General features: G+C 35.6%; 1 protein-coding gene across 1 annotated transcript in view; it reads right to left on the reverse strand.

Annotated features, from left to right (window-relative positions):
- LOC306882270 (regulating synaptic membrane exocytosis protein 1-like) overlaps positions 1 to 22,554 on the reverse strand; it is a 78,848-nt gene that overhangs the window by 44,877 nt on the left and 11,417 nt on the right. Inside the window, 1 exon segment of the mRNA XM_079436784.1 lies at positions 8,685 to 8,901. Within this exon segment, the coding sequence (XP_079292910.1) occupies positions 8,685 to 8,901 (217 nt within the window).

A 22,554-nucleotide genomic window follows, 5' to 3' on the forward strand; every position in this document is an offset into this window, starting at 1 on the left:
GTGGCTTTAAGAAAAGAGACAAACAAACTAACAAATAAATAAGAAATATACACGAAGCTTGAATCATGTTACAGCCTGCTGCCTTGTTTAGTTCAATTTACTGTATTTTATTCAGATTTTAATTGCACTTTGCACTTTGTATTGTGTCCAGTTTGTGGCTGGGAGTTTTTTACATTTCTTTAAAAAATATTTTAAAGAAACTTTTAAAGAAATGAACTAACAAGAACTGTATACATAAGTTAGACACGTCCATATTTAAAGGAGGCTTCTGCATGTGGTAATTGTACTAAATGTTACATGAAGTGCTCACTGCATACCAAACAAACAAAAATAAATAAATAAAATACACGAAGCTTGAAAGTGGTCAACAAGCTCATAATTTGATTTAAAAAAATCAAATATAAAGCAATTGTGAAATATTATTACAATTATGTTGTAATTTTTTTAAAGATTTCAATATGTTTGTTTTCATTTTAATTTAATATGTTTGTAATTTATTCCTGTAATGACAAAGCTGAATTTTCATCAGCTATTGTATCTATTTGCAGTGACATCCATCTGTATTTTGGGTGTGTATGGATGCATCACTCAAATTACATAATTATTCAGGGAAATCCACAAAAACACATACTGTATACACATAAAACTTTTGTAAATCTGTGTGTTGTGCAGGTAGCATATACTGTATGAAAATAATCCATAAAGAAGCTCACATAATATAAACATAAACACAACAGTGCAATGAATTAACAGAGTGAAACTAAAAAAATACATGTACTGAAGAGCTTGTATATGTGAATGAAGGGAGTGAGGAAAAGAACACTTTCAGATCAGCATTCACACTCTCAGTGACAAAAAGAGAATAGAAAATGCTAACCACTTTGTCCTCTTTCTTCTCCAGCGTCACAGACAGAAACAGGATGGTGGGTGGGGGAGAAGAAGAACAAGAGAGAGAAGTATGAAATGACAATCAGATATGAAAAAAAAACAAAAAACAAAACATTCAGATGCATACTAGAATAATAAACACAAAAACAGCTCTAGACTGGCATTAGGAGCATCAAAATGTGTCAAAATAGAAATGGCATTTTCCAGTTGCAAAACAAACATTTCTTGGAATGTTTTACATTATATTGTGGATTTATTCACTTTTTCTTTGCTATTATTTCAGGACAGATCACGGTAGTGTAAATTTGCAGGTATGTTGCCACCCACAGGGCAAACCTGAGAGGTGCAGGTAAAACTGATATGTACTCATCATGTAAAAAACATCATAACTGTATATTTTCATGCTTTCTCAAGCAAAGCAAATTTTGAAAGTCCACTAAAAGCATATCTGGTCATAGACATTGTTGAAGACGTTATTGTCAACATGCCTAAGAAGTAAATAAATTTTTTTTTAAAAGTTTATAAAAATTTACATAAAATTTGAAATAATAACAAACATCAGGAAAAACTAGGAAACAATAGCTTTGTTTTCCGTATACTTGTGTCGCTTACAGTTAAAGTCCTTCTCTGATTTTATTGTTGGTTGCAACGTTACTTGGCAATATTTTAAAGATATAATTTGTATTATTATTTATTTATTTATTGTTATTTTGCATGTTATTTTGGTCTATTATTGTCATCTGGGTGGGAGTTTTAACTCCTATTCACTGGGAATAAAAAAATAAATAATAATAAAAAATTCAAAAAATGAATTCAGTTGATGTAGAGACATATAGACCGGGGAAATCCCCCATCTCCCCACACTCTGAATATTACACAGCCTATCATAACTTAACTACGTGTAAACATTATTTAGCGGGGTTTACTTGGAAAATCAGCTGTTTTCTAGCATTCGAATAACTATGGATAAACCTGAAACGATAGAAGAAGGATTGGAGATGAATTTCATTTACAAATAGCCTAAGGTAGGAATGAATGTGCATACTTTTACAACGACACCTGCCACGGTATTTTCCTCTTTGAGTGTGTCCTAAAAGCGATGAGGTATGGAAGCCACTTTGTCATGGTTTCCGCCACTGAATAAAAAATTAAAAAGGTAATTGTGACTTTTTATATCTCTTCCATTCTCTATATATATGGAACTTTCATTAAAGGGGTCATGTTATGCTCTTTTACAAAGTCTTGATTTTGTTTTGGGGGTGTAACTTACTACATGCTCTCATGCTTGGTGATTCGAAAATTGCATTATTTTTCACATAATTTACATTATTATAATACCTTTCTCCCCAGCCTGACACAAACAGCTCGATTAGTTCCGGGTTTGACGAAGGCCCGCCTTCCAAAAAACGAAATGTGTTGTGATTGGTTAGCTGTCCCGGTGCGTTGTGATTGGTGAACAGCTTAGATGGCGTTTTCAGTATTGCCCCGCCCCTTGCCAAAACAGCAAGTTCGTCAATATTGCTATATCAATTCAGACCCTGAGAATATTGAACAAGAGGATCGTGCAGAACCTTTGCACGCACGGATATTGCAAGACATATTAAAGTGGTAACATTGTTGTTTTGTTTTTGTTTTTTTGTTTAAATCACGTTTTAGATGGGATGTCAACAACAGCTTAAAAATAACTGCATTGACTATGAACTGATAAGTGCAACGGTAATATTTATTATGTTTATTGTTCTTTAATTCTAACATTATAACATGAATTGCAGTGAAACTGTTATACAGTTGAATTTATTACCATAGTCCCACAGACTTACACTATTTGTGGCCGCATGTATATGCAAATGAATTCTCTGCCAGCAGGAGGTGCTGTTGGAGCAGGAGAGAGCGAGGTTTCCCCGGTAACGCTGTACACAAAACAGAGCTCTGCTCACAAACGCTGCTTTATCAGACATTATATGCACAATTAAATGAAAATGACATCCAAAATTTTCTGAAAATAATTGGTTTCCATCAGAAATACAGTTATATTAATACACCCGCACTGGGTTTCGATTTTGAAACGTGCAGTGCTCCTCAGCCCCCAACCATTCAAATTTCTGTAGGCAGGATTTATTTTTGTGATGTCACAAATACAGGAAAACAACTTTGTAGTCCAAACGAGCAGTTCGCTGTAGTTCTTGAAAAGGGATTTTTTTTTAAACGAAATATCTCCCTTTGGAGTGGACTTTGAGATTTGTAACTTTGTAGATACAAACATACACACTACACACTGACTAAAATTCAAAAAGTGAAAAAGCATAATAGGACCCTTTAAATGGCAGTCAAACACCTATGACAGCCAGTTAATGAAGAATCCATTCAGAGAGTCACACTGCAGGACACATCAATTTAGACACTTCACTATCAACTGGCATGGAGGAAGAGGATTGGTCGACTTTTGGTTAAATTTCATGCAAATTAGGGATTTAAAAAAACATCATGTTACAGCCAGCTGCCTTGTTTAGTTCAATTTACTCTATTTAATTCTGATTTTAATTGCAGTTTGCACTTTTTATTGTGTCTAGTTTGTGGCTGGGAGTTTATTACATTTCTTTAAAAATATATATTTGGCATTTTTAAATAAATGTAATTGTGCATATAAACACTACCATTTGAAAGTTTGAGGTTGGTAAGATTTTTTCATGTTTTTGAAAGTCTCTTATGCTCACCAAAGTTGTATTTACTTGAACAAAATAAAGGGATATCTGTAATATTATTCAAAATTAAAATAACTGAATATATTTTTAAATGTAATACATTCCTGTGATGACAAAGATGAATTTTCAGCAGCTTCAGTGTCACATGATCCTTCAGAAATCATTCTTATATTCTGATTTGGTGCTCATGAAATTTTTCTTATTATTATCAATGTTGAAAACAATTGTGCCGTTTAATATTTTGTGAAAACCATGATACTGTTTTGTTACTGTTTATTCTGCTAAAATATAAATGTAGTGCACTGGGTGGGGCATTTGTGATTTTTGTAACAGTTTCATTGAACTTTTTCGAGTCTGTTCACTCTGGATCAGCTCAGGCTACTCATAGCAATGGAGCTATTAAGTGTATTTCATCGCTTTTAGCAACTGTTTCCAGTCTACCAGATTGAGTAGGTGTAGCTCTCTATGTTCAACCTACAGGCATCTAGCGACTCCATTATCAAGACTGCCACTCTCATTAATAGCACACGCCAAATGGCTCCGAGAAACAACATGCGCTCATTTCAGCAAAACTAACCTCAGGGCAGCACCCATCCACTACCAACAGAGACTTCACTTCCATTGCATCACATATAGGATTTCTCCTACCTTCTCAGACACAGACAAAAGCTTCTGAACAGCCTTCTAGACATCTTTCTCACATCTAAACCAAAATTAAACCTCATGAAGTGCCAAATGTAAGTAAAAATCAGCTTTGGGAGTTACGTCAGGGGTTACATCTCAATAGAAAAGCAACAATCAGATCCTAGCTGACATGAATTAAATCATAATCTCAGTGGAAAATGTACTTATTAAAATCATGAATGTAATGAAATTCAAATTCTGGCTGATGCCAATAAGCAGATAAATATTTTAAGCCAATAACCAATAAATGGTAGATACATAAAAATTATATTTTGTCTAAATAAATGAAAAATAAAACCCTAGAAAATATTTTAATGTTAATGATTTTAAAATACTAAAAGCATTTTAAACTAAATTTAGGCACAGCATCATTAGAATGCAAAATTTAAAATAAGATTCATTTTGGGATAATTGGGCAATATTTTCCTAGTCTTCTCAATAGCAAAAAGTTGCCCAATTTACCTGAATTCACTCTAGATATTAATTTTGACATTTGCTAAAGATTTTATTTAACAGTGTAATTAAAGTATTAGCATTTTAAAGATGAACAAAGTGAGCATTTCGATGATGGCAAAGGTCATTTAAATATAAAATAGGGGGAATGAGTATGTACAGTTAAATATCCAGTTTCGACAACTACCAAAAATCTATAAAATTTCTAATACTGATAACTAATACTGTGCCAATACATTGTTTATTCTTCATAAAAAACAATAGCATTATTCATGACATTAATATTATTTAGTAGTCACTGTAAAAATCATTCATTATTAACAAATTCAAAAATGTAAATAAAAAATGCCTGATAGGATACACTGACTGCCAATAAAAAATGTCTCAATTCACTTGCCATTGGCAGCCGTAGACAATAGCTACACTACAAATGGCCTGGCTTTGTTGAGTTGAGTAGCTATAAAAATGTATATATTTACTTCAAATGTCCAGATGGATACATCTGTAACTAAATCAGTGTGTTATTAAAGGGGTCATATGATGCTATTAAAGATCTTTAATTTTGTGCATTTGCTGTAACAGAACATGACTTGCTTTTGACTTGCTTTAATGTTCAAAAAGCACATTATTTTTCAAATACTGTACATTACTGTAGTTCCTCTATGCCCCGCCTCTCTCAAACGCCTCATTTTCTACAAAGCCCCTCCTTCTGACATGTGCAGTCTGCTCTGATTGGCCAGCTGACACAGTGCATTGTGATTGGCCGAACACCACAAGCGCATAACGTCCCTTACCATAATCACGAACTTCAGCTTTCAGAGTAAATATAAAGACAGTAAATAATGTCCTTAGTTTTACCATCAGTTCAAGCCCGAGAGGGGAACAGAGTCGTGTGACAGACATAGTGATGATGCTCGTATATATTTGCAGTACACAAGCCGTGGTTAAGACAGCCGACTCCACTGTGATGTGACCCTGTCTCTCTTTCTCTCTTTCACACACACGACTAGGGATGCAACGATACCATTTTTTCAGAACCGATCCGATCCAATATCCAATAACGATCCAATCCGATACAGTGCAGTTTTTTCTTTAAATAGATGTAGAATTTCTATACTTCTCTGTGCTGACCTGATCGTCACTCTTTTGTGTGTTAAACACAATCTACTACATATAGATAACTCCATTTTAATGAAAAATAACAAATGAAAACATATACTCGTAATATATGACAAAAATACTATTATAAACTAGGTTAGTGGATAATTCAGCAGCAAAAGAGACTCTAGAAAATTTATGGGTGCACAATAATTTTATAAAACCTAGTGAAACATTTTTATTTACAAATAAAAGTGAATAAGTGTAGGACTAAATCTGGTAAAATGGTACACATTGCTCTTTGTATTGTTGTAAAATACATTCATTAAAAAAGCAAATACATTTTTACATTTATAAATATATACTAAAAAATTAAAAGACATTTATTTTAAATATGTAGCACAGCAATGAAGGCAGCAACATATGATAGATAGGACAGAACATAAAAGACTATTAATAATCTTTTATTACGCAAAAGTATTAAAAAACGAAAGGCTCCAATGCAGAGCGGCACAAAGCGTGTATGCGCATCCCGTGCGCAGAATGATGCGCTTGAAGCAACATGGAGTCACAGCGCGCAGAATCACAGCCTTCCGAGTCTGCATAGAAAAGTTCAAAGAACAAAGGAAAAAGATATCGATGCATAGTGTATTAAATCTGTGCGTTAGTTTATTGATCCTTTTCTTTTAACAGTTTTAAACCTCAGTTACTGTGCTCTCTTGAAGAGAGTTTGACTGTAGTAACCGAACACAACGCGTAGTTTGATTGCTGAATGGAGGATGACAGACAGCGAAATTGAAAAAAAAAATATCTCGATTTTTTTTGGATTTTTTCGATAACGATAATTAGACGATATTTTGCCGAGTGTGTTATTGTGCCGATATCTGACTACCGTGGACAGTTGCAGTTTTTGATTCATATTCTGTGTGGTCAGTGTCACATATAAGTGATAGAAATTAATCTTATCATATAAGTTTAAAATTGATTTTTACCTTTTATGGGCAATTTTACCTTTAAGAAAGCCGAATAATTTAAACGGTTGATTCATTCAGGAACTAAACATCGTCATGTTGTTCAGAGACGTAAAACAGTTCTGTAGCTGTTTGGAATTATTTTTTGTTGGCGAAATGGAGCAAAAACAGATATGGTATCTAAAACGTAAGTCTCTAAATATTAACTTCTTGTTTATTGAACTGTTGTATAAAATCAATATCACAATCATGCTTATTTTTGAACAAAAAACAGCACTCTTCGTGTAATTTTAACTATATGAAATTATATATATATATATATATATATATATATATATATATATATATATATATATATATATATATACACATTTTCTGCCCCCATATTTTGAATTTTGTGATCATTCTTAATGCATTTTATTAGACTGAATCATGCAGTGAAACACTCTAAATGCGCACGCGCTCTAGTCTAGACTTCATGAAATGAATGCGTGCACTTTGTAGAGGTGTTTTGATTGGTTCTTGAAAAAATACTTGATAATGTCAAATTGCACATCGCTAAAACAACAATTACGATATTATCGCAGACGATATATATCGCACACCCCTACAGCCGCAGCGGAGAGAAGAGTTTCCCTGAACTTCAATTTAACAACTTAAATATTCATCTGTACCTCAGATTAAACTATGGAACAGCTTCAGAACACTTGAAATATAGTGCACGAAAACTCTATGGTGCTTTATAATGTTTTTGTGCCTTTCGTGGGGCTCAACAATAACAGAATAGTATACGCAGAATATCGGATTTGGATCAGTCTCGTCTGAACAATACCCGATCCGCAGAAAATGACCGTATCGGAGCCGAAACCGATACTGAGTATCGGATCGATGCATCCCTACACATAATGCGTTACTCTACACTGCGCAAAGCTCCGCATTTGAACAGTCAATAGCAAATACTTAAACTAATAACAAAACATACTTACAGTCGCTGATTCAGACGTGGCAGATTGTCATAGCAAAGTCGGAATTAACCCTTTTTTTTTTAGAAATAGCCTTTGTGCACAGCCAGCCTTGTACTCTCCTAGGTTTGCGAAACTGTCGTCCATAAAATGCATTGAACAAATTCGAACATTTGGTTTCTGCTGTTCTGTTGTAAACAAATCTTAACAATGATTTCTAATTACATCTACTTTCGGAAAGCCAAATAAAGTGCTTTTGCTTTTGCATAGAAACACACAGCGTCTCCCTGACGTGACTGCATCAACACTACTGTTTCCTTGCTTGCACATTTGGGCGGCATTACGCAAATATTTCCACATCATGACGTAGACATATGGGGGCGTGTTTTAATGAGGCATTTTAGCCCGGTCTTATACATGCACAAACAGCTACATAACACACTAAAGAAAAGGAAAACAAGAAATCGTATCATATGACCCCTTTAATTACATTTACCCTCATCTCCACCTCACTGACCTCACTCCCTACTCTACTGCCCCTGTCGGTGAGCTAATGCTCTCCTGTTGACTCCCTACACTGCACTCATTATGACTGAACACTAATTAGCGCTCTGGACTCAGTAGAAGGAATAGAAAGCGAAGGTAAATATCACACTCCAGGAGGTGGGCCACCATTTCAGGTGCTTCTCTTTGTGTGGTACGGCTGCCCCTGTGGAGACTCAGCACCAACTCAGGCATCCCAGCGTGGGTGTGTAGTGACCCCTCCGGTGACCAGCAGCATCATCTCCTCTGACTAATGCCCAATTAACCTTTCTCTCATCCACCCAGCGCTCTTCTCTTCCTGTCCCTGCTTAAATGTGTGCAGATGCAGGTGAAGGAAGCATGAAAAACAGTCTGGCCACTCACACGATGTAGATGGTACTCACGTTATTGGAACGCAGAGAGACCCTTCCCCCGCACCGGGCACAGAACTTAGTCTGGCAGTAGGAGCACAGGTTTCCACAGCCATCAGCAAACTTGGTCTTGTGGCAGATGCCACAGGTGGGGGCGTCATCCTTGTGTTGGCCCTGCTGCCTCTGTTGGGGGGGCTCTGGCCCAGTCCGCCTCACCTGCTCCTTGTAGTTGGCAAACTGCTGGTGCAAACTGGGAGGGGAGAAAGAGAAAGGGGACATGAAAAACTTTAGGTCCAAATTCAATAGTCGCCTATGTAACATATTTACCTAACAGCTTCCCAATCTTATGAGTAAATTTAACATAGTCCCTCAATTTTAACATGTTATCAGCAAATGTAATATTTTAGCCAAATAATCCCTCCATTTTAACATTTTAACCCAATAATCCCTCAAATGAATAATTTTACATTTTTGTAACTTTTGTAACATTTAACCTAATAATCCCCTTAAATTAAACATTTGACATTTTTGTAACATTTGTACATTTAACCTAATAATCCCTTAAATTAAAAAATCAAAAAAATTTTGTAACATTTGTAACAGTTTCACATAATAATCCCTCAAATTAATAATTTAATATTTTTGTATTTTTGTGACATTTTAACCAAATTATCCTTCAAATGAATAATTGTACAGTTTTGTAACATCTGTAACATTTTAACCCAATAACCCTCAACATTTACCAACAAACTCAACTTTTTAACATAATCCCTCAACTTTAACAAGCAGATTTAACATTTTTATCTATCATCTACCAACAAATTTGACATATCAGAAATTTTGACTTGATGACATGATACTCTAATTTGATTTTTAATGCCCCATATTTATTCAGATCGGATTAATTTGTCAATGTTTTTTTTTTAACAAACTGACCAATTTTCACAGTAAGTTCAATCGTTACCGTTTTCTCAAAAAAAAATCATCACACAGAACAGAACCAAACAATATAGCCCTGACTGACCATGTGCACATGACGAAATCTCAACTCCAACTTCAAGGTATGTATTTACTTGGAAAATATGTTGCTAGTAAACACTTATTCTGAAGCTAATACAGTAATTGAAGACAGTATCGTGATATTTCAAAGGATAGAGATATAAAAATCTACAGTGAAACAACTCCACTACCAATTCTCAGTCTTTCTTTCAGTCTAATGTTCTCTCCACCACGTAGATGAAGAATGCTTAAAGACTACATGAACGTCTTCCAAAAAGTTCCAAACAAACCAGCGACTACTAAACAAAATCATGACATATACATACAACCCATATCCAGCATTTTCCCGTCCAAACAGCACTGAGGTCTCAAGCATGAATCTATCCAGAGCTTTACTTACGCTAAAGGGGTCTTCCTCACAGACTCCTCCGCCATGACGACATCATGTGACGTATATTAAAACAAGCAACCTGCATGTAGAGTTAAAAGAATATGCTACCTACGGAATGTGATGAATGCACGACCATCCATGCAGAACGTGCCCCAGAGAAAGACAACGAGATGATCTGAACACCTGCCCCAGTCCTAACCCCTGTCTCCCTCCCCCTGTGCACCCCTACTGCTCTCCTGTTCCTCAACACTGTCACCAGTGAACATACTGTGGGTCAAAGATAAAGGTAAAAGACAAGCTCTGGCACAGGAGTGACAAGATGTGACTGCAAGATGTTCCAATTAAACAACTAAATTGGTTGCTTTTTCACAGCCAATGAGACTTAAGAGTTCAATACAATGCAATACAATACATTTATTATTGCATTTATTACCGGTATAACTTTTTTTGGTATTAAAATAAGAAAATTACAATTACACAATATACAAAAAGTGCAAAAACAGCTATGTATCTAAACATTTCTACACTTAAATTACACATATGTGGGAAACATTTATAAAAAATTTCGACACCATCATCTGAGGTTGTAATATTCAACGTAACTGAGAATTACAGAAAGTCAGATAAATATTTTTTATTTATTTGAATAAAATGGCATTAATATGTTATTCAGTTTAGCTGGATTATCATTTATGAATGCACTCAAATTTCTTAGGAAGAATAAAATATCCATCCATCCATATATCAAGGGCTATTTTTAATGGCATGATCAATTACGAAAACACTAATGACAAATAACAGGCTTCTAAAAATATTACAATAAAAATGATATACTGTATGATTTTTCAATTTCATGTGCCAAAATTTCATGTGCAGAAATAAAGAGAGTATAACAGTATGAGTTAAGGCTAATAGCTCAGCTCAAATAAGTTGTTGTTAAAGAAATTTCACAAGAAATGTTTGAATTTATACTGAAAGTTCTGATTAAAGACACATCGCAAATAGCACAGATACAGCAATGTGAGCTTTCTTATGAAACTCTAAAGCTAAAATCTCTTTTTTTCTTTTCTAAAAGTGTAACTGGAAAAAGGCACATTGTAATTCCAAAAGGCTTGAAAAAGGATGTGAATTCTAATCAAAAAAAGGAAAGAAGGTTGAATTAAACATGCACTCTTCTTATCTCAATATTAAGATGTCAAATTCACCTTTCAAACTTGCAGAACACAATGACCTTTAGTTGCAGTAGCTCCAATGAACAACGGAGCACAAAGTCAACGCTGAGATGAAATTGAGCAGCACTAGACTACAAAAACCTTTCAACACTTTATGAAAAACATGAGAAACAGAGACAAACATTGAGCTTGGCACTGTAAAAGAACATATGAAAGTGCTTTGTACTCTGAGCCGGAAATGATATTCAGGAAAGCAGCCCAGGCTTTCCATAATTGAGACAGCACATAAAACAAAGACCCATAAGTGAAGCACAAGGTTATACGAAAGTGAACCACAGCTTTACTTTACTAGCACAAACCCCTCTTTCCCATCACAAATCATTTGTGCTTCTTTCTCTCTCTCTCTCTCTCTCGCTCTCTCCCTCTCATCCAGGAATAGAAGTAAACCTTTTGTGAAATGCAAATCAGGCACAGAGTCTGCAAGAAACGGCGAGCAATTCACACAGGACTCCGGCATTAGCATAGAACTTGGTGTAATTAAGGTATGAGGAAGCTCTAATTAATGTAGTAAAGTGTGGGGACACGGAGGAGAGCTGGCGTGGATATGCGTGAGGTGGGACGGGTTTTTACTCCGTTCTTCCCTGCTTCATGACAGCTGGTCTCAGTGGCTGCTGATGTCATTGGGCGAGCACATGGAAACCTCCGTGATTAAACAGCTGTCAACAGTCGCTCGTACTAACGCACACCATGACAGGAGCCACAACTGTAACTCATTGGCTGTGCGCAGCGTTCCTGCGGAGGCTTTGGTCGGGCCTACACGCTGGCCCATTTATTATGTCCGCTAGGCCCCACGGCTCCCTACATGGGCATAAATTCACCCTATCTGAGCCAGGATGTTGTATGAAAGGACAGACGAGGGACAGAGATGTAGTGAAAGTACAGCTGAGGTTGATTCAGTGTAAATTTAACATCATTCACAGCGAATGCCGGGACAAAAGTGCGTTTATGAGGGAACAGACGTTGGCAGCCTGTGATGGAGCCATAAATGCAGCTCACAGGCACTAGAAGCTCCATTCATCCTCTAACACAAGAGGACAATTCTGAACACCACTAACAGGACATTTACACTGTGCTCAATAGGAAAAACAGCTTGAAAGAAAAATGCCAATTATCCAATATATGTCAATAAAGAAGCGGCTATTTTATATACAGTGGAAGCCAAAATTATTACAACCCGAATTCTGGAAATGTTGGGACATTTTTTAAATTTGAATAAAATTAAAATTTAAAGACTTTCAAATCACATGAGCCAATATTTTATTCACAATAGAACATAGATAACATAACAAATGTTTAAACTGAGAAATTTTACACCTTTATCCACTAAATGAGCTCATTTCAAATTTGATGCCTGTTACAGGTTTCAAAAAAGTTGGCATGGGTGCAAAGGGCTGAAAAAGTAAGAAATTTTGAAAAGATTCAGCTGGGAGAGCATCTAGCAACTAATTAAGTTAATTGACATCAGGTCTGTAACATGATTAGCTATACAAGGGATGTCTTAGAGGCAGAGTCTCTCAGAAGTAAAGATGGGCAGAGGCTCTCCAATCTGTGAAAGAGTGCGTAAATACATTGTGGAATACTTTAAAAACAACCTTCCTCAACATCAAATTGCAAAGGCTTTGCAAATCTCATCATCTACAGCACATAACATCATCAAAAGTTTCAGAGGAACTGGAGAAATCTCTGTGCGTATGGGACAAGGCCTAAGACCTTTGCTGGATGCCCGTGGTCTTCGGGCCCTCAGACGACACTGCATCACTCATCGGCATGATTCTGTCATTGACATTACTAAATGGGCCCAGGAATACTTCCAGAAACCACTGTCGATAAACACAATCCGCCGTGCCATCTGCAGATGTCAACTAAAGCTCTAAAGCTCATGCAAAAAGGAAGCCATATGTGAACATGGTCCAGAAGCGCTGTCATGTCCTGTGGGCCAAGGCTCATTTAAAATGGACTGTTTCAAAGTGGAAAAGTGTTCTATGGTCAGACGAGTCCAAATTTGACATTCTTGTGGACAGCTTGCATGTTTTGGAAGGCACTATGAATGCTGAAAGGTATATAAAGGTTTTAGAGCAACATATGCTCCCCTCCAGACAACGTATATTTCAGCAGGACAATGCAAAACCACATACTGCAGCTATTACAACAGCATGGCTTTGTAGTAGAAGAGACCGGGTGCTGAGTTGGCCTGTTTGCAATCCAGATCTTTCACCTATAGAGAACATTTGGCTCATTAAACGAGAAATACATCAAAGACAACCACAAACTCTTCAGCAGCTGAATATTGTGAATAAAATATTGGCTCATGTGATTTGAAAGTCTTTTAGTTTTAATTTTATTCAAATTTAAAAAACGTCCCAACATTTCTGGAATTCAGGTTGTAGAACACTAGTGTTTTCACCAGCTAAAAAATGGTTTCAAGTCAGTTTTTTCTATCTTTTGCTGTAGTGTGTCAGTAGGAAATAACAGTTTACATTTCCAAACATTCATTTTGCCATTAATTGTAATAATCCAGTGAGATTTTTGTTTGCACAAGGAGTCTGACAACAGCCAGTGCTCCACCCAGAGGTCTGATCTAATCATCATCATCCAGTCTGTCTGGAATGACTTGAAGAAACAGAACAAACTGAGACAGACACAATCCAGAAGAACTGTGGCAACATCTCCAACTATTATTAAATTATTTATTATTATTATTAAAATAACTTTTCTATATAAAAAAAATAGAATTTTAAATATTTTTTTGGAAAAGCTGACTTTTTAGCAGCCATTGAAAATGGTTACTTAATATTTTTGTGGAAACTGTAATAAGAATTGCCTTACCTTTAATAAGAAATCTTCAGTGAAATTATAAACCTTTACTTCAATGAGGCCTTGCTGAAAAATGAGAATTTATTTTATATAGACATTTTATTTTTATTTTACAACAATACAACGTGAATATATATATATATATAGTGTGAACACAAAAATATAAAGAATTAATAAAAAATATAAAATATTATACTATTTTTAAAAATCTATATTATATTACATTACTGTTTGTCTATCAATAAACAGTACAAAATAGCAACATGCAGGAGCACATGCACTTCTCCTGTATAGCGTGCTTCTAATATTTTGAGAACATGGATAGTTACACTGTGGACAAACATCCACTATTATCTATAAGCCCAAAGTAGAAAAACTGCATTCCTCTTAACATTTTCTTGAATAAAAAACAGGGCAGCACTTTATGCTACCAGGCAAACTCACATACCTATGATAAAGAAATAGTCTCATTACTCTTGATAAAAAATGGGCTAAATTTAGCCTCTTAAATGAACGCTTTCAGCACTTTCACTCAATTGGTTCCATGAATTTAAAGGCCTCTTACCATATGGCAGCTGCTCATGTTTTGCATTAAACAGCTGTTTAACTGCATTTTTAAAAGGCTTTCGCTTATAAATCTAGCAAAAGGTGACTTCCACTTCTCACAAGGGGACCAAAGTCACTGAGGCCAAACTGGAATGATTTATCCCATCACCTGGAGATCAATGTTTGAAAGTGAGCGGAAATCCATCAAAGTACACCGTGTGAAAGCATCAGGAACATAGTGAGAAAATCACTCCCTTCCAATTTAGAAATTAAGTCCCCCTTCCAGATCCATGCATGATTGATTTCTGCTGACAGACACCTTAAAATAAATGGGGTTCAAATTAACTGAATTATTTGGGCTTTTGATTTTGTTGTGCTTATTACCAAGCGGAAAAACAATGCTTCTGTTGGGCCCAGTGAGGGTTTAAAAAGGGGAAAATCAATTGAGAGAGTAGAATAAAACAAATGTTAGTCCATTTCTTAAATGTCAATAATATACAGTATAAGAAGGTTTTGTCAAGTTTAGAGATGCACTAATACTGAAATTCTAGGTGATACAATAATGCAGTAATCATTCTATATATTATGGCTGATAATCGATAAAAAGCCCAGTATAAAAATTCTAAAACATTGTCTAAATTCAATAAAAATAAAACCCTAAATCAATCAATCAATCAGTTGAAAGGTGAAGTTAGGCATCAAAACTTTATATTTTGTACAACATGAAAAATGGATATTCATTTTAAGATTTGCTGATTTGCCAGTGAGGGACAGTAAACAAAAGACTGGGGAAAAAAATCATTCACCTTTTAATTGCCTTGTTGGTTACTAGAATGTACACATTATCAACAAAGTTTTTTACAAAATTTATAATTTTGTTTAAAAAAAACAAGCTTTTTAAAGCTAAAAGTCATCATTTCTACAAATTACTTTATAGCACTGACTTCCTCCTCACAGTTTGCTCCCACTCTGTCTCATACTGCTTAAATATCCGGTTTTGACATTTATCCAGACAACGCCGTGGATGCTCAAGGTCCGGCCTCAATGTGTCTGTTGGCTCTGGCTCTTCAGGACTGGCTCTAGTACAGTTTGCCATTATTTCTACTCAGTCAGGCACTGAGGCTGAGGATGGGGGTTGCCATCCTCTGAGTGGCACCATATGGCTGAGTCCTACCTCCACAGGAACTTCCCCACAGTGGAGAGTGTTCACAGCGCTGCCCCCTGCTAACCCCACAGACCAGCCATGTGGCAAGGCTACGGTGCTGTTTCCCTCCCAGAGTCCCCCTTTCAGCGCTTTCAACAGCATTGTGTCTCCTCCTTTTTTGCTTCACACACTTGCAACAGTGCTTTCTGAAAATGACCTGATTTTAACCAGTTTTTCTCTAAGTGCTCCAGCTAAACACAAACACAAGCATATATGAGCAAGACCTCTCCTGTTCTCACTCACACTCAGCTTTGAGTGCTTGACTGTGCTGTTCTTGAAACCTTTTACATCTCACTCTTTCATGTTTAGATTTATGTATCATATGTTTCATTGTTTTCCCTTAAAGACAAAACTAGCCAGTCAATTCGACTATGGTGACTTAATCAACACCATGGGTTGATGTTAATAAAACCGATTGCATTTTCTTAGCATCATATAAAGGTCGCATTACAACTGTCTTGAAAACTACTTTAAATGTTTTTGCTACTCTTCAAATATCTTTTATGTATATATTTTATTGTTGTATTATACTGATTTTATAATTTTTCATCCTAGACCTAGACTTTCAATCTTAATAACTGAAAATCTATCAAAAATGAAAAAAAATATGGCAATATTTCTATGATGAACTATGACCATCTAAACAAAAACTGGCATTATTTATTTTACAATTTTTTTTTTTTCCAGTTCATAAAACTAATTTGTCATTTAATTTTGCCACTTTATTAAAAAATGTTAAATGTTATTTCCACCATAGATATTAAATATTAGACACTATTAAATACCATAAATAATAATACTAATAATTTTTTTTTAAATTACACTGCAGTTGAAATGTATCATTTTTTAAATTTGTCTTATCGTAATGAACTATTCTCCTGTCATGTATATTCTGCATCAGACATTAATAGTGGGCAAATTAAATGTATTAATTTTCTGTATTAAGTTTTGAGTTACACATTGCATTGTGTGTATTAGGGTTAAAGGATATGTCTGTAAATTTAACAGAAAATGCACTGGTAATTTTCTGCCAAGACACTATCCATTTTTCCTCAGATTTTTTCTTGAAAAGTGTAAAAAGTATAGTCCTCCCAAATATAATGAGAAACATTAATATATACTACAAGGAAGAAAGTCGTCAGGCATTCACAATATATACAGTGCCCTCCAAAAGTATTGGAACAGTAAGGCCAATTCCTTTATTTTTGCTGTAGACTGTAAACATTTGGGTTTGACATCAAAAGCTGAATATGAGATGAGAGATTAACATTTCAGCTTTTATTTACAGGTATTTTCATCTGGATCTGATACACAACTTAGAAGATAGCACATTTAGTTTGAACCCACCCATTTTTCATGTGACCAAAAGTATTGGAACATGTGACTAACAGGTGTGTTTTGTTGCCCTGGTGTGTCCTATTAATTGATTATTCAAACAATAAATAGCACTGAATGTGTGAGGAAGAAAGAAACCACTGGTGTACTAAGTAACACACCTCAAACGGGTACATCAAGGAAAACATCTGCAGTTGATGACAGAAACATTGTGGCAGCTGTAAAGAAAGACCCTAAAACAACTGTTAGTGACATCAGCAACAACCTCCAGAGGGCAGGAGTGAAGGTATCACAATCTACTGTTCGCAGAAGACTTCATGAACAAAAGTACAGAGGCTACACCAGAAGATGCAAACCACTCATTAGCAATAAGAATAGGAGACAAGCCTCAAAAATTCTGGGACAAGGTTTTATGGACTGATTTTATGGACCAAAGTGATGGAAAGGCTAAAGTTTGGAGAAAGAAAGGATCTGCTCATGATCCCAAACATACAAGCTCATCTGAAACACAGTGTACACAGGTGTACATTATAGTACATATTACACAAGTAATGTAATGGCTAGGGCTTTCATCGCTTCTTCTGGGACAGGCTCATTAATCTTCATTAATGATGTAACACATGATGGCAGCAGCAAAATTAACTCAGAAGCCTACAGAAATATTTTGTCTGACAATTTACAGAAAGATGCAACCAAACTGATTGGGAGATCATTCATCATGCAGCAAGATAATGACCCAAAACATAGTGCCAAAACAACAAAGGAGTTCATCAGGGGCAAGAAGTGGAAGGTTTTAGACTGGCCAAGTCAATCTCCACACTTAAACCCTGTAGAGTATGCATTTTACCTGCTAAAGAAGACTGAAGGGAGTAACCCCACAAAACTGAAAGAGGCTGCAGTGAAAGCCTGGAAAAGCATCACAAAAGAAGAATGCAAAAGTTTGGTGATGTCAATGGGTCACAGGCTTGATGCAGTTATTGAAAGCAAAGGATCTGCAACTAAATATTAATTATTTTTCACTTTAATCTGTTAGTTCTATCTGCTCTAATACTTTTGGTAACATGAAAAATGGGTGGGTTCAAACAAAAGGTGCTATCTTCTAAGTTGTGTATCAGATCCAGATGAAAATACCTGTAAATAAAAGCTGAAATGTTAATCTCTCATCTCATATTCATCTTTTGATGTCAAACCCAAATGTTTTCAGTCTACAGCAAAAATAAAGGAATTGGTCTTACTGTTCCAATACTTTTGGAGGGCACTGTATATATATATATATATATATATATATATATATATGTGTGTGTGTCACATATTATAAGACAAGGCTCACTAATGAAAGTAAAAGCATATAAAAAAAATTAATCAGAGACTATGAAAATCTACTAAAGCCATCATACGTACCACACATAAAAAGACACCTCATTGATACGAAAGCAAATAACCAGCTCCAGAGCATTATGAAATATCAGCGCTCTAATTACATGCCCAGTGGAGATCATAGATGGCACAGAACACAGAGAAGGTCACATGACAAAAATGATGAGCACACAGAGGAGTGTTGTGCACGTCATATGACCAGCCGCTGCCTCTGATAGGACAGGTAGAGAGAAGCAAGTGTACAGCGGTGTCCTCATTATGCCAAACTGGAGATGCAGCAGAGAGTCGGGGGAGAGATGTTACATCCTCTCTGTGCTCTTAAGGCTACAGTAACACTAACGTCCGGTAAGCCAGCCATAGATAACTATACAGTAGTATTCTTTCCTTCATCTTGTCTTTTGTCCGTTTATTATTGCACTTCCTTTTTTTCATAAGGAAGTTTCCAATCCCCTTCACAGATTCCCTAATGGGGTTCCTTTCTAGCCCTTTGTAACTAAGAGCTTTTTGCTGTCAAGAGCCTCTAATGTGAGCGAGTGGAAATCCACAGCTGTTACATGAATACAGAACTGTGATATTTAAAGGGATAGTTCACAATGAATATTCTGCCATTACTTACTCACCCTCATGTCATTCCACACTCATAAGAATTCCATTCTTTGCACTAAAAGGAGACATTTTGAAGGCCGTGCTGATCACTTTTTTAAAAATGCAATTAAAATGAATAGGAACAAGAACAGTTTTCAATTTTAAAAAAGTCACAAGCTACGTAAAAAAATGGACCCTGGTCCGTGTGGTCAGTTTTATACTAGTTATTAATTGATGTTGTATTTAGGTTTTTTGCCATATCTACAGTGACCGGGAGGGGATCTCTCAGTGTTCGGTTCACTGAGTTTTGCCATGCGGCATGAGCAATACAGTCTGGTGGCCTAGGCCTACATGCTTAATATAATAATTGAATAATGTAATAATTTCTATAATAATTACTTAATTCAAAATTAAATATTAATAAATTCATCACTGATAATCCCAGGTTGCTATGGTCACGCAGATTTGTTTACTCATGGTCAGGTCGCTCCCTCAACATAGGATCTCGAGGCCACGACTTCACATTGCGTGGCCACAATATAAGGATTTTTTTTTTTGGTGCTTAATTTTTTACGTTTTAAAATCTCCATGCCCAAATTTTGCAAGTTTATGGAACAACAATATATAAGCAACAAGTACAACAATATAAAGCAACAAGTACAATTGCTTATAATTTTTCAATTCAAAAATGTCTTCTTTTCTTTTCAACAAAATAAAAAAAAGAGATATAAGTTTGGAGCGACATGAAGGCATTAAATGACAACAAAAACTTCACTTTGGACGAACTTCCTAAACAGCTCACAGTTCAAAATATATGACATACAACTGGATAGTTTATGAATTATGCATTATGCAATGGATTCCGCAATTACATTTAACTCATATAATATATATATATGTGTGTGTGTGTGTGTGTGTGTGTGTGTGTATGCTGTATATCTATTACTAGATATCAAAAATAAAGTAAAAAACATGAATTTTTTTTTTCTTAGGTATAAATGCTAAATAACTTTTTCAAGAGACTCCGTTTCCAAGATCAACAGTGTAACTGGCCTGATCAGCAGGCATTTTAATAAGTTGAGCCGAGTGGAGGAGCTGTACAGTGCCACCAGGACAATAACATTTCCCAGAACCCCCTGGTGACGGCAGCAACTCTGTGCCAATTAAACAGCATCCCTTTAATAATAAATGGAGTGGAGCTTCAAATTCACAAGCAAGAGACATAGAGCGAGAAAGTGAACTGAAAGGAATAAAGATATATATATTTTTACCAGGGGTTACAATAGATACAGTAATGAATGTGAACTTGAGAGCTTGTACTCGACAAAGACAGAAAATAATAAGTGGGAATGGGAGACAGAAATAAATGTATGAGCTTTGTAGGGTTTACTGAGGCGTCTACTCAAGTGGCCACTCTCCTCTGTCAATAATCCAACTCATTACTTTTTACCCTTAAACAGCCTCCGTGACACTCGCATTAGCTTTGACCAGCTAGTGTTTCAGTTAATAAACCTCATGAAAACACTTAATAAACCTGTCGGCCTTTAAAGCCTCCCAGCCAAACAGAGACCTGTCATTAATTAGGGTGGTACATGAGATGATGGTGTCTATTTTTACCCTGCTGTGAATTACCCATTTACAAACAGATTAGAGTGGGTGGGAGGAGGAAGGAAGGTGTGAGATGGAGGGATGTGGGGGGAGAGAAGTGGGAAGAAAGAAACAGATGGAGAATATGTGCAGTAGCTGTTGCAGTGGAGAGGTGGATGCTGGGATCTCCTGATAAAGGTGTCCATATGGCCTAGCTGTGCATCTTCACAGGACCAACACAGCCCAGTGAAGGCTCAGCATTAAACACACAACAGGCTATAGCATGATGCTAAACACACACATATACATACACATGTAAACACAAGCTGTCCAAATACACACAAACGCACATGAAGCACCAGTTGGCATTATACAAATCAGGCAGCAGCCAGTTTGAGCGGAACCCATGCCCGCAAATACACACACACACACACAATGTAAGTCCAGCCACTGCATTTACACTGGACCAAATCTGAGCAATTCCATACGAGCAAGACCAACAGTTCAATAAACAAGAAGTTCATACTGAATAACTTACGTTCAAGATTCAATATCGACAATTAGGTGGTATAATTTGTTTCTCTGACGAACATAGTTGCAAATAAATCCACAGCAGAATTAAGGATTATTCGTCTCTGAGCAACACAGCATTGGTTTTACTGAATGGATCTGTGAACGAATCGGTTGAGTGAATGATTCATTGACTCGCTCAAAAAAAAAGTCACTTGTTTATTTTCTGAATGAATCAATGTTTTAGAACAAATCGTGTGATGATTGATTCAATGATTCAATGACTCACTTATAAAAAACATTTGTGTCTGAATGAATTAATATTTGCATAAATTATTTAAAAAAATAGAAATTAACGAACTGGTTGACTGAATTGGTTCAAATGACCATTTATTTAACAGTCAAAGGTCACCACCAAGTGGCGTAACAATGTAACCTGCAAAAAGATTCACTTAATGTCCTCATCACTAATGTGCATAATAAATGAAAGTTTTTTTGTTTAATTGTTTGTTTTATTATTATTCAAAGCCACAAAAACAAGAGGTATTGCAGCCAAATTAGCCTATTAACGTTAGCTGCCAAATAAAAAAGATTAATACATTTCACCACTTCTAAAAGTTTTATGTAGAAACTTATTTGAAACTTATTTATAAAATGAAAGAAAATTGGTTTGCAAAGAGCCCACTTTTTCTTATGAGCAATATATTGTATTTTCATAATAAAATAAATAATTGCATAATTTTTTTTTTGTTTGTTTTTACATTCCAAAATGTCATTCTGAAAATAATAGCACATCAAATAAACAAATGTCTATCACGCATCCCAGGTTTGTAAATCCTTCTAAAATCTATATGAGAGGCTTCTCGAAGCAGTGACATGGCCTAATTGAACGAAAACTGGCCAAGGGATCAAGAAAATAATTTAAGGGGGTCATAAACTTAGAAACCAAAATTCCTTTGATCTTTTGACATATAATAGGTCAAGTCAAGTCAAGTCACCTTTATTTATATAGCGCTTTTAACAATGTAAATTGTGTCAAAGCAACTGCACAATATCCAAAAAAAAGGAAATAGTGTGTCAATAGTGTAAAATGAAAAAAGAAAAAAATTGCAATCAAATAATAGGTCATTGTACTATACAAATCTATAAGTTTCAGAACACATAACTTTCTCGCTAGTCTAAAAATAGCTTATAATGTACTTACTTACATTTCACTGCTGGTTATACTCTGTATAATTGTGTATGTGACGAATAAAAATCTTGAATAAAAAATCTTGAATATTGAAGCCAGTCTGCCAAAACGACTTGTGGAATGTATGACTC

Source organism: Barbus barbus (genome assembly GCF_936440315.1).
Source record: "Barbus barbus genome assembly, chromosome: 16".
Taxonomy (NCBI): Eukaryota; Metazoa; Chordata; class Actinopteri; order Cypriniformes; family Cyprinidae; genus Barbus; species Barbus barbus.